This window comes from Nelumbo nucifera, chromosome 4 (assembly GCF_055504915.1).
Source record: "Nelumbo nucifera cultivar China Antique chromosome 4, China Antique-T2T, whole genome shotgun sequence".
Classification (NCBI taxonomy): Eukaryota; Viridiplantae; Streptophyta; class Magnoliopsida; order Proteales; family Nelumbonaceae; genus Nelumbo; species Nelumbo nucifera.
In genome coordinates, this window is record NC_142652.1 from 39,862,436 (window position 1) to 39,882,031 (window position 19,596).

Genomic DNA, 19,596 nt, shown 5'->3' on the forward strand with positions numbered 1-19,596 from the left:
TAATGAGATCAAATGGCCGATGTGGCAACAGGACACCTTTTGAGTGGAAACTGCTATAATAAGTTGCCTCTTCCCTGCATATATACCAACTCTAAACTGCCAAATTCATTCACCAATATCATTTGCCTTTGCCCCTAGCTACCCATATACTCTACTGCCCCATGTCTAGCTACAAGGGAGGATATATAGGGATTATTTGGATTCTTGGATTCTTGATCCAACCCACTAGACCCATCACTATCAAATCATCAGATCTCGGGTCAAAACCCGGTTCAAAGTATCGTTATTAAGCATTTTTATCATTTCAATATTCTATTAATTTCTTATTTTAATATAAGTATTTACACCGAAAACAAACGCAACCTAAGATTGATGAATAAATATTAACATTTGAATCTATTACATAGGCCTACTTCTTAAATATTCAATATATCAATAATCCTAAAAACCGATAAATATCATACAATATGCATCGATACATTGCAATATGAATGAAAAGGAATACCACCACACTTATGGGTGGGTAATGGACGGAGAGGAGAATAATTTGATATGTTTGAAATCATTTGATCATGAAGATATATATTCGGGCTGTAAGATATGGATAGTGGGACTTATTAATTAGGTAATATGGGTCCATGCACTAGTGCATCACATGGCTGTAGAAAAGGAGACATATATGCTTAAGCTAGCCATGAGTGGGAAAACAACTTTATTCAGACTCTTGCATGTTCACGTGCTCATGTGTTGGATGGTGTAAGTAAAGAACGTTCTTGGGGAAGAAAAAGTCGACCACCTCTTTGAGGCCCTATCACCATACACCATTTAGTTTAGCCTTTTCAGTCGTCCCCCCCAAAATTTTTTTTTATTGATTTATTAATTATTTTTCTTTTCTTAGTTATTATATGTATTAATCATTTTTCCTAGACACACAGTACCCTCCTCTATCATACTGATTACTGACTGACTTCTTTTTAGGGCAACGTTGTCAGATTCAGATCGGACAGAAAGCCGGAATCCTCATTGGGTCACGGTTTTACTGGTAACTGGCCGGTTGGTTCGTTCCCACTGTGAAAGCTAGCCGTCAGTTAAGCAGGACCCAGAAAGGTTGTTGAGTCATTGGTTCGACCGCCTAGTCTACAGGTACAGGTGCTTTTTAGTCAAATTAGAAGTTAGAACCCCCACTGATATCTGTGTCAGACTCAGACCCAGATGTAAACCCGGTTAGATCATTCAACCGTTTATTAGAGGTCATAATTGATACATGTATCTAAGATATGTTTGACCAAGTCAACATTTTCCAACCAAAAAAATTAAAAAACAAAAATCAAGCAGCTCAAAACCGGTTGCCTCCTGCTCATTCCTAGTTCTAGTTTGGATTAATGTTCAACCATCCGGTCTGATCAAAGTCTAACAACAGTTGGATACATGGATCCTTGTATTCTTGCATGATTGATTACCTGGTCTGGTCCTGGGGAGCTAGTCTATCTCAATCCTATGGAATGAAGGATCCTGTGAAGTCTTTGCCTTAGAGTCAGAGGCCAATTAAACCTTGCTAACCGCTTTACACCTCAAATGGTAACTAATTAATTTCCATACCAAATCTCTATTGATTAAGGTCTTTAAAATAAACATTTTATTTGGAGAGCCAAGGCTCAACAACATTTGGTCCCAATCAAAGCCACACCAATGGATATATTCAAAAAGATGCAGACCATGGAAGCTTCATGGTTACTAGTGTAGCAAACTCATTGGTAGCGCTTGATTTGGTTCAAGATGCATCATTTTCCATTGATGAATCAAACTAGATTATACCCACAAAGAAATATTTATGATACTTTCTTACCTCCCATTCTTCATTTAATTCCATTAAGCTAGAAACATTTCTTTTTCTTTATTTGATTCTTTGTATCTTTGCTCTATACCTATGTATTAGTATGTAGGTTTTCACTAAGGAAGATTGGTGGAGTTCTGCTACAAATGTGGAAGGATTGGGCACATAAATAGTCCATGCTCAAAGGAAGGGATAGTAGTGAAAACCAGGAGATTGGTGGAGGAAGCTCAAAAACATAGAGGTACAGACCATGATTTCAAGCTAAGCAAAGCCACACTAGAGACTTCCTGCTAGGAATGAGGAAAATAGAAGGCAATCAAAATCACAACTCAAGGTTTGTTTGGTATGTAGTTGAAATTGGAATTGAAATGATCTATTCCCATAGTCTGTTTGGTTTAGATACGAATTTGAATGGACAGTGAAATCAGTTGGAATGAGATTTTATTCCCGAGAGAGGAGGAGGGAATGACCATTTCCTCAAATGGGAGAATGCCATTCCACCAGGAATGGGAATGGGATTCCAATTCTGTCCAACCAAACAATTGGAATCAGAATAAGACATTCTGATTCCAATTCCAGACCCCTATTCTCACAAACCAAACAGGACCTCATAGAAATATTCAGGAGAATGTTTATCAAGAAAACTAAAGATAAGGGTGGTGCAAATAGCAGTGCGGTCATCAGGAATGGAGGAGATATAGTTGGGAGCTCACTTACAGCAAACATGTAAAGATAATATCTGATAGTATAGCCTAATATGCACGTATTATTAATATTGTCTTTCTACTAATGTCTATTGAGGGGTGTCAATGGTATTCGAAAATCCAATTTTGAATTTGAGATTCAACATAATCGAATTGAATTTGGATAATTTGAATATCGTAATTGGTCAAATTCGGATATCCTAGTCATACCGGTTAGCTAATCGTATTCGAATTTGGATATGACCTCATTCGATTCGATAGATATCTGAATTTGGCTGATTATTTAATTCTTATATATAATATGTAAAATATTTAAATGCTTTATATAATAATTAAATTATATAAATAATTTATATATTTATATACTCTATATAAATAAAATATTTATTTTATATATTTATTAATTAAATAAAATAATTAATTGATCAAATTCAAATATTCAAAAATTTAATCAAATCCAAATTCGAATATTAATTTTCAATATCCGTCAGATATCAAATCGAACTCAGATATAGGGGCGGATCTAGGGAGGGGACCCAAGGGAGCCATGGCCCTCCCTATGGTGTAGAAATCTGCACACTGAATACATTTTTTCTATGTAAGATTCCTCCCTTCCCTCACTTTTCACCAAATGGTTGGCCCCTCCTATGGCCCATTCATAAGTATGGGCCCCTCTCATAAAAAATTCCTGGCTCCGCCCCTGTTCAGATATTGAATTTTCTAAGCATATTCAAATTCGAATATTGATTGATTTGATTCGAATTCGATCAATTTACACCCTGCAACTCCAAAAGAGACAATGGCATGATAGGGCAAGTTCAGGATGGTACCTAACAAACAAATAATCAACTGATTGATCATTTGAATATTATATATTGGTAGGGAAAAAAGAGATTAAGGGGCAACACTTCACCAAAAAAAAAAAAAACATTACTAGACTAGTGTTAAGAAAAATGAACGGGTTTAACTTAGTAGCTTTGCTGGGGATAATGGTGTGGATATTAAATCCCATAATGTAAAGTGTGAAAGTGAGAATATATATAACAAAGTTGAGCAATCAAATTCACCATAAACTCAAGATCTTCATGGTGTATTTGATTATGCTTTTAAAATTCTTTTTAATTCATATGAGTTAATAGCTAATCTCCTCACGTTCAATGGTTGCTATTAATCTAAAATGTCCACTAGTATGTGCGATTCAACATGCCACATTGATTTCTATAACAGAAGTCATATTGCTCCCTTTGTCCACTACAACTTAGCTTTCAAATTTGGATTTATTAGGCATTCGAATAAGTTGTACGAGTTGTCCATTGTGGTGGATGTCCTAAGGGAGTGTAATATCAATTAGGGTATCTACTCCATAAGGACTACGTTTTCAAAATAGATACCTTGTATATGTATCAAGGTTTTTTAAAGCGGACCGCATAGGGAATTGTTCTGGGGATCGGTTTTTGGGTTGAACGGTTCGACCGTTTAGTCTGAATGAATAGTCTGTTCTAACTAAAAAATAAACTAATTAATTAATTAAAAAATAAAAACAGCCAAAAAACCATTGTTTGGTTTAATGATTTGACTGTTCGAGTCAATAATTCATTGACCAAATCAACGGTTTTTGGCCAAAAAGTGGTTTGGGGGTGAAACGAGTGATTCCCAGTTTTTCTGGTCCAATCCAATTTTGAAAACACTGATATGTTCTACCAAATTGGATTTATTCATCCGTTCTCTCTAATCTGTGTAGATTAAAAAGACTTATTAAAAATGATCACATTTACAATTAAATTCCTAGGTCTTGAAAATTATCACATTAGCCCCTTTCATGAAAAACAAATTGGCAATTCCATCCTTCTGTATTACAGTGTTTAAATCCAATTATTGGAACACCACTATAGAGTCATTGTTTAGACCTATCACCATCAAATGAGATTTAACCAAGAATCATACTCTAGTTGGGAAACCACGTAAAAGTTCTTGTTTTAAAACTCTTTTAAGTTCGGTGCTGGTTGTGATTCTTTGTTTTGAACCAAGAATCACATGGACAGATTATGGATAACCAATTCAATCAAGACATTGTAGCACAAGCCCTACAAAACTTTTCTGAGAGGCCTAGTGCCATAAAGGTTATTTCTCTAGACTCCTTTGGAATTAGAATACTAGAGTCCTAGTATAATTAAGATTCTTTTCTAAGAGTCCAAGTTCAACTAAGATTCTTTCCTTATTCATCCTAATGTTATCTAAGGCCCTGCTTAATTTTTGGAAAGTTATTTATCTGGGTAAATACACTTATCCGGGTAAGTGTTTTCCAGGAAAGACTTACTCAAGTAAGTACATTTACCATATTCTTTTATTTTCCATGTAAATAAGGTAATGATCATTTTAGTCATAAAAATCCATTATTAAAAGGGGCATTTTTGTTCCATTCAAGTATTGGCAACTTTCCCCTATGTAGAAAAGTTATTTATTCACCTAAGAAGACGACTACCTAGGAAAGCAAATCCCTTATTGGGCATTTCCAAAAGTATAGAATCACTAATAATCACGGAACACAGAGAATTTAATAACTATAGCTCTTTAGTAGCCTTTCTTATGGAATATCAAAGTGATTGATCATAACCCTACAATTACAAAATTCCTTAGGTCCAAGGACAAGAAAGACTTTGCATTGGAGTGATTCATGAAACTGGTACTGACAATAATCCCTCAATGAATCAATTCAATTGTAACACCACACCATCTTATGGAGATCATCCATGTGTTAACCATGGATGTTAGTGATTCTAAGGGTTGAATGGGTCAGGTTGAAGTATACTTTCAAGAGGGTGACAAATCATGAATCTTCCTTTTTAACTAATGTGGGTGGAATCACTCCTCTAGAAGAATGGTACAAAATGAATGTTGATCGATGTTGGATACATGGAGAATCATAAAGTCGGCTTAGGCTCCTTAATAATTTTATAGGGGCAAAGTTGTGTCTACCTGCTTTCTTTGCACAAAAGCAATTTTGGCCCACACTACAGAAGTTTTGGCAATCAAATTTGAATTGACAGAAATGGTGAATTTGGGGATGAGTAGAATTATGGTAGAGTATGATGCAAAGAGGTTTATAGAGGAGCTTAGTAAGCAATGCATGAATTCAATGAACTCAACATAGTCCCCAAAGTTATATCTCTTTGTAATTTAATGAAATTTTATTTGAGACAAAAAATGACAACTAGAGTAGCAATTTTAGAATTTGTTGGTAAAGCTCTTACTAGCTTTTGTTTTTATTTGGAACCTATCCATAATAATCATAAGGGGTTATGGTGTGGGTCTTAAATAAACAAAATAATTACTTTTTTAAGAGGGGGAAAGTGGGTGTTATTATTCAAGAGGTTGTAAAAGGGTTTCCAAGGATCCCCTTTGTTATAACACCAAAGATCCTTTTTATTAAGTTTTTTTTTTTCTTAATTAGAAAGGTTTCAAAGACTTTTTTTTTTTTGTTTTACTTTCTCTTAGCAACAGTTATTTTATGCAAGTTTGTCTTCCAAGTCACCATTGAGGAGATTGTCTTTACATATTATTGCTCTAAACCTAAGTTGGACTCTGCTATCATCACCAACATACGTACCTTCATTATAGTATGTTTTTACATTATTGAGAAGACTTCATTGCAATAAATACCTTTTTGCCATTAATTTTGCCTCAAATTTTTGCTCCTTTCATAATGCTTTCTATTTCCTATGCATCTAGTTTCACTTTATAACTTTTTTTTTACTTGAATATACAGTTCAACCAATCCCTAAGTCTTTTTTTCCCCTTAATTATATGCTATTGCAAGGCTGCTAAAGTACTAAAATGCTAAATTATGTATTCTTTCTTGAAAGCTTTATGAATCTTTTTTTATGCTTTGTCTCATTAATTATTTATCTGAGGTATCTGATCTATTTTCTTGTTATTTTCTACTTTCTCCTCTTATTGTTTGAACTTAGGCTGTGTTTGGTTTGAAGGAAAAAATAGGAAAAGGAAAGGAAATGCCGAAAAACCTTTACAAACCTTGTATGGATTTTCCTACCTTTTCTTTTCTTTCCTCACCTTTTCCTTCAAACCAAACATATACAGCTTTAGAGAACAACTTTGGTTTGTGATTCATGAAAATAACAAGGCCTTCTTTGAGAAATATAATCATCTATAAAACTCATAAAATAACAAGCTTTTACCTCTGGACAACATTGCTAGAGGTCTCAAAGCATTAGACAATAAACCCTTATTATGAAATAAACTGTATTGCTTTCCATAACATAATATCTATATAGAAATGTAATTTATATGGACTAATTCTGATCTCTAATAGCTTTTTACTTGTTTTTTTCCTTGTGAGGTTTTTGTGAGGTTTTATGGTTCCTTTCTTAATGAACTTATATGAACCAATCACACATGCTATATTGTTATAACTTTTGTGCTATTGGTGAAGAGACAATAGTTCCACACCAATAATTGTGTTTTCTATCAACTTTTGTAGTTTTTCATCTTTTGTTCCTTCATAAAAATCATGACATCCTTGGTAATAACTTTGATAGAGAGGTGCCCATCCTTTCTGATCAAAATTTGTAACCATGGATGGTATTAAGCTCATTTTGCCCTTGGAAAAAAAGAGTTGTACGCTTCATCACATGCCTTATTTGATAAAGCATCCACCATCCTATTTCCTTTACATAGTGTGTGGGTCACTTCAATCTTCAAGTCATACCTTACTTCCATAAGTATTTCCCGTACCAAAGTTAATTTACATTGGCATCAACCTGACCCTTAGTGATCTAAAGACATTACACCATGTGTACATAAAAGAAATCCATAACCTTCACATGACATATATTTTGTTCATCATGGCTCTATCTTCCATCATTAAATTTATGGATACATCATAGTAATGTCCAAGGCTAAAGAAAAGAGTATTCCTGTTATCTCTCAAGATACCTCCTCCTCCTCCTCCATTTGCACCTGGTTTCCTCTTAAATTAGTATATACTTGGTTTTAACTTTGGGTTTTGTCTAATGTTGCTTCTTAATAGCTCCATCATACTTCTTCATTTTCATAATATCAATACTAATAGGGATGGAAATTTTCTCCATCACAGTACTTGTATCAAGTCTGGGATGGAGATTGTTTCTTTGTCGTGGATCGGGGATGGAGGATAATTTTTATCCGAAGCAAGGATTGGGGTTAGGATCAACGATTGGGGACAGGGATATATTTCAAAATCAGGATCAGGACGGGAACTATGATCCCTAGCCCAAATCCACCCTGTTGCCATTCCTAAATACTAATGACCTAACGTGCAATTTGACAACTTATCGCGAGTGAATGCCAGTGTTTCATGTAAATGGAACGCATGCGAGGCCCGCACCTTATCCATACGGAACACTGGTGTGTTTACTCGTGATAGGTTACCCAAGCCAACCCACTGTATATGATTTTGTCTCCAGCCAAATGTGGACTTTTCTGCATGCTCGGTGGCAAATACGGCTGCCCATAAACTTGCTGAATCACTTTTATCTTATTCTCACTTGACTATTACATGGTCTGTCTGTATGTCTTGATTTCTTGGTTGCCGCTGTAAAATCTGATATTTCTCACCGAGTTTGAATGAATGATTATACTTTGATGCATTCAAAAAGAAAGAAGAAACATCATTACCTATTAAGGACAAGCCATAATTACTAGACTTATACGTTTCAATCTATTTTCTATTAAGAAATATATGATAAGAACATGTAGAGAATTCAAAATCCAAATATCAGCTAAATGTACTTGATGAGGCTAAGAGTACCTTTCTATCATTGTTGTCAAGACCTTCTGCTATACTTTTTGAATTTGATTTTTCTTTTGTAGATGCCCAACTTTCCTACTAACAACCTCTGCAGTTCAGCTAGAAGAGAATCCCCCACTGGTCTAATGAGATTTTGCCAACTCAACTCAGCTGGTCAATCTTGTGGGTCAATGATTAACCAGCAGCATTATTATAAATCTTCAAAAGAAAATACAAAGGAGAATTGGGAAAGAGACGTATGAGCAAGTAATTCTCTTCCTCATCTTCTTTGCCCTCTTTCACTTGATTGCAAATTGCAACCCCAATTGCCACAAGTAACAAGCTATGGCTCTTTTGACCTCTGAACATCTTTGGAAGCAATACAAGAAAGTTTCAGGCATGATTGTTAACATTTATCCCATCCATGATATCTCCTTGGCTGACATAAGCTGAACTAACACCATGACCCAAACCATCTCATGAATGGTTTGTAATTGGATCTTCACCTCATGAATGGTTTAGTTGGGACCAAATAACCCAACTAAAAAGGAGCCCGTATCCCCTACACACAAGCTCTTTTCACATCCCTACCCACAGGATATTAGAGCCGTGCACCGGGAATATCTCCTTTGTCAGATATTCCTAATATATGTGTCATTCTTAGTGTTCTCAAGTCTTCTCGTCTTAGAAATTAGACCATCATGTATTTCTTTGGTTAAACCTATTATTTTTGCAAGGTTAACATCCAAGAGAAATTAAGACAGACTCTGAATTGATGGGCAGGGATTCAGAGTCCAGTTTCGGCCAAGGCAAAGCCTGTTCCAATAACCTTGCGCTGGGAATATATCCATATTTGCGCAACTTATTTCATTGGAGATATTCCCAATGCAACGTTGCAAGGGGCTGCTCGAACGGTGTGAGCACCGATTTTCCCTAGCAGAAGCCAAACTCAGGGATCTATAAATTATCTAATTGGATTAATTTAATGGTCACTCTAATATTTATGCAGAACATATAGTAAAGTGCAAGTTTTTTACGATAAATTCCTGCTGGAGATGAGAAAAACATGGGTTTTTGTATTGGATTGGAAGGTTTAGGTCTGTAATTGAGTGAAAGAAGTGGAAGAGATGAAAGGATATGGAGAAGAGAATTATTTTTTCCTACATTACTTTCTTATTTAATATTTTTTTCAAACATTTTATTTGTGGGTTTCTTTTCTATAAATTAAAGGGTCATTTATTTAGATATTTCTATAGTTTTACATATTTATTAAAAGCTACTTTGAAGTTTGCATATTACTAAAACACCCTTTATAGTAGTTTGTAACTGCTTACTAAATTGACCTTCCAATGGTCACATGACCTCTTAAAACGAGTGGAAAAATGTGAGAAAAAGGCATAGGAACAGTAGTATTCTTTATTTTGAAATTACTCCCAATAATTTTCATATCAACCTTTTTAGACACACACACGCACATTATAACTTGGCCTAGAGAAGGCGTGGAGTGTGCGTGTTATGAGAACTGTAGGGATATTTTTTGAATAGAAAACTTAGACCCATACCCTTTTACATCATTAACACATTTTAAGAGACAGAAATACAATTAGTTTCTGACAGAATGTCAATTAAGTAAAACTGTTACAAATTATAGGAGGAGTTTGAGTAATATGCAAAATAGAGGGTAGGTTTTAGTAAATATGTGAATCTAGGGGATATATAAGCAAACTATAGGGCTATCTATATATTATAATATTATATGACTAGATGATCATAAAAAGGGGGAAATGATGCTATTAACAAAATCATCTTATCATTTTCTTTAAAGTTTATATGAAACCTCAATATATAGCTTGCTAATAATCTTGTTGGATGTATAATCCTTTTAGTATCTACATTTTCTGTGGTTGTTGCTTTAGAAATAGTTTATTCATTTGTAGACCTGTTCACTAGCTGGGTCGGGCTTTTCCTCTTTATAAACAGAAAATGACAAAGCCCGAGCTTGATCCCGGTCCGATCTAGACAAATATTTTATATATTATTAATAATATATGATATATTTTATAATATTCTATATGTTATAATATATATAATACTTTTTCACTACTGATTTTATTATTATATAATATATATTATATTTTTTATTATATATAATATTATCGGGCCAGACTTATTTGGTAAAACCCGAGCCTGAACCTGCGAATTTTGTCCAAACCCGATTTAGAACAGGCCCGACTGGGCCAGCCAATCGTATTATCCAGCCCATAAACAGGTCTATTCATTAATACGTTTGCCATACCTCCAGTTTCTTTCACAAGGGGCCAATTCTTCACCCACCATGTTATAGATAGCTTCATCCTCAAGATTCAAATAAATAGTACCCCAAAACTTTCATCCCAAGTTTTTCCCAATCATTGTCCTTCATCTCATCAAGCTTCTTCTCTTTCAATATACCAATATGTCTTTTGCGCTTCTTTGTCATAAACTGAAACTTCTTTTCTCATCAAATTTCATTGATAATACCAATTCTGATGTAAAAAAAAAAAAGAAAAGAAATCATGCAAGTGAATGTGAATCACAAATATATACAGAAAATATAAAATTTAATGTGATTTGATGATTTCTTCCTACACATTGGAGCATGAACCCCTATGAAATTTCACTTTCTTTCAAAAATAACAACGCTAGTGCAGAAGCTAGTTTAACATAGAGTTAAGTTTAAATTAAATATCAAATTTCACATTTCAGTTACAAAACCCTTGGACCCCATTTTCTTGGAAAGGATTTCTTGGGATGTAAGACATCTGTTCATCAGTCTTGCCCCATTTCATCTTCTGTATTTTGTGGATTTTTTATTTATTTTTTGGGCTTGTTGGCTTGCAATCAGATTCTTGAGGAAATAGAAAATTAATGAAAAAAAAGGAAAAATAGAAAAATAACCATTATCATCCAAAACTGTAACGATCATTGATTGTCATACATGCAAAGTCAACTCTCTTTGTATGAACTATTTTGTTGCATTGTAATTAAGAGTAAGGGCGCTTCCTAATCAAGGAGAAGTTATTGAATCTCAAGGTGCAATTAATAACAAACAGGACTAGAAACTATATTTGCATATATATCGACACTCTTTATTTTGTGGTTTAGCAAAAGCAAAGACAGAATTAAGAGTTGTTGCTTCACCACATGAATATGAAACTAAGAAGGTATCTAATCTAAACAGCCTATTACCAGTACTAAACAATTCTACAATTAAGAAAAAGGTTTGGACACCAGGACATTTTTGTTTCTTTATCACAATTTAGTTATTCCTTTGTGAACAAATAAACAAAACTAATCATGTGTATTATAGTATCATGTTTAAATAATTCAAATTTCAAGTTCATCGTGGGGTTCACCAACCTGCCATTTCCTGTCTGTACAGTACTGAATTTTGTTCCTCTTCAAAGTATGTGAAGATTGTACCAGTACAAATTTTAAAATAAATGTTCTGAAACATCAAGGAATCTTCCATGCCGCAAATTGGTTTGGGGCTCAAAATGTTCCTCAGTAGAGAGGGGGGGAGGTAAATTTGAGTCCAAAATAAACCTTACTTTTGGAGTTACTTTATTATTAAAAGATGAAACCTCATTTGTGGGGCTTCAGCAGTTAAATGGATATATACATGGATGAGGATTGGGGAGTCTTTACACCTACTAAGAACATAAGTGGATGATGTGACGATAATTCCAAATTCACTCACAGTCATGAGCATTCAAAGTTCATTCCAGATCCAACTTCTGAGATGATCATTTTTTTTCCTCACCCCATCATAAAATCTTGAGTAATTCTGCACACATCAGTGTATTCATGTAATGGATTTGACAATGTACGATGATAAGTCATCAGAGATGGAAACATCTTTGACATGAAGAATGAAGCTAAGTGTTTCAAGTAACCAAATTAAGCATCCAATTAATTAACACGTTTTCTTTCTCTCCTCCAAGGACAAACAACTCTCTTTCAATTTTTGTACTTCCTTTTACAAAGAGACGATAACCGAAAGAAGTAGGAAATTTCGAAACACTTGTTTTTTCTTCTATTTTCTGTTTCCATATACATCTCTCTCGACAAATAGTTCTCTGCTTCTGTCTCTGTAACTCCCCTCAGTCCTCAGCACTGTTATATAACGAGACGATGATGGAAAGTGGTAGGAAACGAGGAAGACAGTGACTACAACACTACGGCTAGTGCAAATTTTTGGATTACTCTTGAGTGATTTTGGGTTTTCTTCTTCTACCAGTAATATTACATATTTTGCATGTCAGCTACTGTTTCGCCCACTGCATTTATGGGTTTTTTTTGTAATGTAGTTCCAAGAAAAAAGAAAGAAATTCTTTGATTTCGGATCCTGCTTTTATCCCGCTTCGTGCTGGTTTCTTACTTCCCTTTCGAGGACATTTTGGCCTTTCTTCCTTTGCGCTCCATCTGAAAGATTAAAGAGGAAAGTAGCGAGCGTGACTGGTGCAGTAGGACCTATCTATAGAAACAAGGGAGGTCCCGCTCCTGACTCCCGAGTCCTGAGTCCTGAGTCCTGACTGACTGCACGGCTCTCTCTCTCTCTAGACGGGCAGTAGAGGCTTTGGTAGCTTAGTTGGCAGTAGCAGGGGACTCCACGTACTCTTCTTTCAGCCTTTCTTGTATCATCATGCCACGTGGCTAGATTATGTCCTTAAGCTTGGAAATTGAAGCTTATCATTTGGGGGAAAACTCCAACAAAATGCTGGTGTATGAAACTGATATCAGTGTACTTGGCTTTGCCCTTGGCCACGTCATTAGTGCAGTGGACAGAATAGGATAACTCATCAGTGTAGAAAAAGAAGCCCAGCTGACCCGTCTAGAAAATTTATTTATTTCTAGAGAGAAAGAGAGAGAGAATGGGTAGTGTGCAGTTGAAATGGGTTTCCGGAAATGGGTATTTATGTCACTGTGAGGAGTTGAAACGTACTTACTGTCTGGTCAGGACGTCTGGTCTGGATATCTACTTAGCTTCTCACCCTATCTATCTATATATTTCTCTTCTTTTTATTTTTCTCTGATTTTTTTGTTTTTAATTTTTGTTTTTCCTAAGGGAAGGAACGTTGGCTTTTCAGACTCCGACACCACCCATCACACCTATTGTCAGCTTCTCCTTTTCCCTTCTTACTTTGAAAACACAACAAAAACTAAAGGAAATAAGACCCATAAAAAAAATCCTAAAACCAACAAACATCTCTTCTTCTTTCTTTCACAGAGAGAGAGAGCTAGCTCCCGTTTATACTGTTGTTTCAAAGGATTCCAGGGTTAACCGACTTCAATTCATACATACTAACTCTCATTCAGTACTAAGAATACGAACAAATATAAACCAGACAAAAGCATCAGGTGGCAGTGTGATAGCAGGGCCATTATCTCTACTACCCATAATGAAATTATTGAGCGACACAGATACCCTTAGCACCCAACATTCATATCTCGTTATCTCTTTCTCTCTATTCCTCTGATTTGATATTATACTTGGCGTGCGTAGTATATACCCTCAACAGGCTACAGAGTACACACCCATCTCAACACATCCCCAAGAACACTGTATAAGTTTAATTTCTTTTTTTTTAATTCAATTCAATTAAACAAAATAAAGTACTTTTGAGAAAAAGACAGGATGTACTACTTGTTGATGCCTTTGGTTCCATTCATGGGCAACCCATTTGCATCTATTATATAAAGCTACAAGTATATACATATATATATATGAAAAAAAAAAAAACTCATGTCTTGTATGTGAGAGAGAGAGATTGTAGATCTTGTTTGGACAGGTTCTGCTTAGTTTATTGTGATTTTTGCTTTAATTTAATAAGGGATGATTAGATTCGGGATCGAGAACACTTGGGAAGGATAATTGCCAAAGACAGTCTCTTCTGATGCTACATGTGTTGGGAATCAACTCCCAACTCCCATCATCTCCCCATTCCTTCCAACACAATAAACAAAACAAAGGAAGCTGCTTTCTCTTGCTTCCTTCTGATTATTTTAATTAACAAAACAAACAAACTGACCTTTGCTACCTTTCTCCTTTTGTTCTTAATTATTATTAAATTAAACTTTTGGCATTTTGATCTGTTACATTAATTATCATCCATTAAGGCCTCTCTGCTTCTGGGCTTTTTGTTCTTTTTTATCCTACACTGGTGGGCTTTGGTTTAAATTAATTTATGGGGACTGGGGAGGGAGGTGATGAGGTGGAGAAATTATGGTATGAGTTTTGTATGGGTCCACCTCTTTTTTGAACCCGGCAGCCACCAAACAAGAGGCCACATTTTTTTGGTGTCGGAGGTCTTTTCCCAGATTCCTTTTATCAAATGGAAATGATACTATACTGCAACCCTTTACCATTGATCATGCAAAGGACTATCACCCATCTCATGGATGAATGGTCTTTGTTGGATTCGTTCATCAAATCGGATGTCACTGATTTACTGAAGAAAATGGTATCAAGTACACCAGAATATCAAACTATTTTTTTTCTCAGTTTCATGGTTTTTACACTACTATTTTGGCTTTTTTTTGTTGAGTAGAAAAGAATTATATATTTATGCTACTATTAAGCATAAATACAGGTGGAGCCTATATATAATAGATTGGAACAGGAAATGGGATTTTTATCAATTTATAGGAGATGAGCATTAAAAGCAGTGGAAATGACCAAAACAGCCCTGAAAAGGACTAAACGTCTTCAGTTTCAACTTTATAAAAAGCTGCACCCTATCAAATTAATCAGGGTTACTATACAGTGATCAACAAGGGGTACTTTGGTCAATGAAACTAAACTGTAAACCGAAGAGAAAAAAAGATTTAATTGTCCAAACAGCAAGCAAGAAAAATAAAGAGGAGGGGTAGCTCACGTGTATTTAGGGTCTGGCCTGCATTTATGCATGCAAATTACTGTGTGATGAATTATGAGTGTTTGTTTCTTTGTGGGGATGTTTTTTTCTGTCCCAATGCTGAGTGTGGGCTCAAGTTTCGAGCAATGTGATTGGGTCAGACCCCTTCTCTCTCTCTCGCTCGCTCTCTCTCTCTCTCTCTCTCTCTCTCTCTCTTGTGCTGATGTTTATTAAGGTGGACTCCCTACTACAAAACCTGATGAAGGAGAGGAGTGGATGAAGGAAAGAAAGCTGATAGAAAAGCTGAAAGCTTAAAGCTGAAAGAAAGCTGATAGCCGAAAGAGAGCTCCTTTCCTCATGTTCTAGCTGTATCTCTCTCTGTCTCTCTCTCTTGCACTTCTTCCATTACCAGTAATTGTATCTTTAAAGCCTGAGAGAGAAACAGCACCAATATCAACAACAGCGGCATAGAAGAAAGAAGAAAGTGAGCGAGGAATCTCTTTGGTGGGATATTTGAGGAGATAACCACAAAACAAAAGTGAGAAAAGAAATTCCCATGTTAGCCAGCAATTCCTCCCCTAGTCTTCCATCTTCTGAGGCATTTACTTGCTTAGAAAATGGAAATAACAACAACAAGAGAAAAAGAAGGCCAGCCGGAACTCCAGGTGAGATCCTCAGACATATGGGTTGTTTTTCTTTTCCTTCGATCTTAATTATGGTTCTTATTGATCGTTTGCTTCAATTGATGAATTGGGTCTTTTGGGTCTCGGTGTTTGATGATTCTTTTGCATTTATGTTGAGATTAGATCCCGACGCCGAGGTGGTTTCCCTATCACCGAAGACGTTATTGGAGTCAGACCGCTATGTCTGCGAGATCTGCAATCAGGGATTCCAGAGAGACCAGAACCTCCAGATGCACCGACGTCGGCATAAGGTGCCGTGGAAGCTGCTCAAGAGGGAAACACCAGAGGTTCGAAAGAGAGTGTTTGTATGCCCAGAGCCCAGCTGCTTGCACCATGACCCTTGCCACGCACTGGGCGATCTCGTCGGCATAAAGAAGCATTTTAGAAGGAAGCACAGCAATCACAAGCAATGGGTGTGCGAGAAGTGCTCGAAAGGATACGCTGTTCAATCAGATTACAAGGCTCATCTCAAAACCTGTGGCACCAGAGGCCATTCCTGTGACTGTGGCCGTGTCTTCTCGAGGTATCTACTTTGGTTCTCTCTCTCTCTCTCTCTCTCTCTCTCTCTCTCATGTTAGTTTAATTAAATTCATCAACAAGGAGGACTGTGTGACAGTTCCAAGCAGAGGGGTTCGATTGATTTTCTTCTTAGGGTTTCCTCCTCCTCCCTTACAAACACATTAAAACACAGTCTTGCTTGCTTTCTTCACTGATTTCTTCTGTTGGGTTTTTCCAAATCTTTCCTTCGTCGACACCCCAAATCAAGAGTAAGTATTGCTCGACCAAAATTCCTTCCTGGGTTTCTCTCCTTTCTCTTCTTTCCTATATCCAAAAACCAATCAATTCAGAACTGATGATCAAAGGCATCCAAGTTTCGAAATTGGAGAAGACCTAGATAAATTTTGAACAGTTGAATGACGCTAGAATCCTATAGCCACTGTTCCCAAGATCAGTCTCCATTGGTTGTCGTCATTAATGATTTAACTCCAATACAGTACTCATTTAATCAAATTATAAGCTGATCGGTCTAACTCGTTTGTTTTCTCTCAGAGTGGAGAGTTTCATTGAACACCAAGACGCTTGCAATGCCGGGCGTCTCAGAACTGAGTTGCAGACACTACAATCAGCCTGTCTGTCTCGAACAACTTCAAGCCGGAGCCCATCAAGCGACACAAATTTCAGTACAGCTCCTTGGCCGGGATTGAGAATGCAAAAGCCGACAGAACCCGTCTTCTTATGCCCGGAACGGAATAATCCTTCAGTCATAGAACAACGCCACAATCTGGAACTTCAGCTGTTACCTTCATCGAATCCTCTCTCGAACACCTTTGATGTATCGGTTTCCCCAAATTCAGACGAAAACCAGGCTACCCAGCTGCAGCTTTCTATTGGATCATGCGATCATGGCGAGAAAATCGAATCACACAATGGCAGTTCGAGCAAAAATGCAGGTAGGGTCTCTCCTAGAGACAAGAAAGCCATTGAAGAACCAGCTTTGGCAACTTCTAGGTTGAAAGAACAGGCGAGGGAGCAGCTACGGTTGGCCATGGCAGAGAAGGCCTTTGCCGAAGAGGCGAGACAACAAGCGAAGCGGCAGATTGAATTGGCTGAGCAGGAGTTCGCAAACGCCAAGCGAATCAGGCAACAAGCTCAAGCCGAACTTGACAAAGCTCAGATTCTGAAGGAACACGCGACAAAGCAAATCAACTCTACCATTCTACAAATCACTTGTCACGCCTGCAAGCAACAGTTCCAAGCGTCGACGTTAGTCGCACCTCCTGATGAAAACTCTCTCGTCATTAGTTATATGTCTTCAGTAATAACAGAAGGTGAGGGTGAGAATGATAACAAAACTCATCAAGCAAAAATATCCAAAGCATAGATCTTTCTTTCTCTCTCTCTCTCTCTCTCTCAAGATTTCTATCTAGACCTACTTCTTCTATTACTGTACCAGGTGGGGTGTTGTAATTATCGTTGAATGTTGGTTAACGGGATTTTTATTACCTGCAATGTTGTGTTCGTTTTGTTTATTTTTTCATTTTTTCAAGGAAGGGAAAGGAGACTGCCACGGTGGGTTAGCTTTTTGTTTTTCAGTCAAAATTTTCTCGTGATCGAACTGTTTGTATTTTGGTTATAATTACAGAAAATTCTCATGCAAACGTTTCCTTCATTTGTGAATGTTCTTCTGAATAATCTAACAATCCTTATATGAGTTTAAACTCATATCTGATGTGGGTTTCTTCTAAAACTGCTGTTTCTTTAATGAATTTTACAAGGGAGATCAACTGAACATGAATGTAACCGAAACCGACTAAGTTAATTAGCTCATATTTTTTTTTCCATTCATCTTGACATTCATTTATGCTGTTAGGTTTTTTCAGAGCTATTTCAAAGTGGGTACTGACCTAAAGTTAGAAGCTGAATTTAAAAATGCATCAGTACAAAGTAGGAGAGAGAGAGAGAGGGGTCAGAGAGGGTTCTGATTAAGATAGTCCTTTTCATTACTAGTCCTGTTCTTTTTTTAAAATGTTTTATGAAACACCATGTTTTTCAGTGCCACAGTTGTAAGGGTTATTGACAGACTCGTCTCTCTCAAGACGCAACAACACTTAAAAACTCCCTCTTCTTTATTTCTCTTCCTCTCTCTCAGTCTATATTTCTTTTCTCTCATATTTCACTCTCATCAGAATCAGGGGCCAAGAAGCAGCAACAGCATCTTTCTATTTTTGCAGAGACCGTAGAAGACTTCAGTTAAGTGGCATTTACATGTTAAAAAACTGTGTGTAGTCGTTGATGTCTATCTTCCTTTCACTACTAAAACCATAGCAAAGAGACCAACGTAGGTTCAAGTCGTGGAAGGGTTTCCATTTTTTTTATCTTTTCTCGGACCATGTGCCTTTTATTATTATTATTATTATTATTTGTTTTCTGCATTCTAAGGTATTCTATTAAAATTATTTCATTTCCATACTTTGTTTTTTTGTTTTATTTTACTACTTACCAGTGGTGAAAGTGTTGGGGACTGAGAAAATAATAGCCCAAAAGACTCCACGTATAAGCCACATGGCCCACATCATCCTTTGTCCAAGTGGCAACTTTCTGCCCAATAGCTGCTTTTGTGAAAAACTTTTTGAATGTTTGAATCTCCAATTAATAGTAGCTCTGGTTGCTTCTTTGGTAGATGCTCTCCATAATTTGTAATCAAGAGGAAGCACCATCTACATAAATAAAGGTGGTGATTGCACTATATATGCATGCAATGGAGGGCAGATGGCTTATTCTGAATGTGTGGAGGCCATAGATGAAATAATCCGTAGATAATAATAACCAACATTAGCTTAGTACTTGTAGTGTTGGTGGTAATGGTATTGGATTACTCTATATATATGCTTATTACTTCATTTTGGCCCACTATATTGTTTCATCTAGTAGATGCTACTGGTATTCCCTACGTCATTTCTACCAAATAAAGCCAAACAAAAAGAAGCCCTACCTCAGTCTCACTTCCTATGACCATTAGAGTCTAACAAAGTGGTAACTTGGGTAAGGCTAGAGAGGCTTATTGTATGAAATTCCCTGTGGCCCAAATGCTACTGGCCTGGTATGCCCTACCTGGCTTATATCTCCTTTACTCTACCAAAGAAGCCTCACATCACTCCCTTTGATCATTGGGGTCTTACAAAGTGGTGGCTTG

The 19,596-nt window shown here is 36.4% G+C and overlaps 1 protein-coding gene across 1 annotated transcript; it reads left to right on the forward strand.

The window, feature by feature from the left end:
- Window positions 1-15,473: 15,473 nt before the first annotated feature.
- On the forward strand, window positions 15,474-18,072 carry SGR5 (C2H2-like zinc finger protein). The gene is made up of 3 exons (XM_010272802.3): window positions 15,474-15,884; window positions 16,026-16,425; window positions 16,953-18,072. Exons 1-3 carry the CDS (start codon window positions 15,776-15,778, stop codon window positions 17,782-17,784), a joined length of 1,341 nt encoding a protein of 446 aa, XP_010271104.1. The 5' UTR covers window positions 15,474-15,775; the 3' UTR covers window positions 17,785-18,072.
- The last annotated feature ends 1,524 nt before the right edge of the window (window positions 18,073-19,596 follow it).

What these genes read in the sequence shown, in the direction of transcription:
- SGR5 (XM_010272802.3), top strand. Translation starts at nt 15,776, where the DNA reads ATGTTAGCCAGCAATTCCTCCCCTAGTCTTCCATCTTCTGAGGCATTT. An exon ending in AAGGCCAGCCGGAACTCCAG is followed by an intron (nt 15,885 to 16,025) that starts GTGAGATCCTCA and finishes TGTTGAGATTAG; the next exon opens with ATCCCGACGCCGAGGTGGTT. An exon ending in TGTGGCCGTGTCTTCTCGAG is followed by an intron (nt 16,426 to 16,952) that starts GTATCTACTTTG and finishes GTTTTCTCTCAG; the next exon opens with AGTGGAGAGTTTCATTGAAC.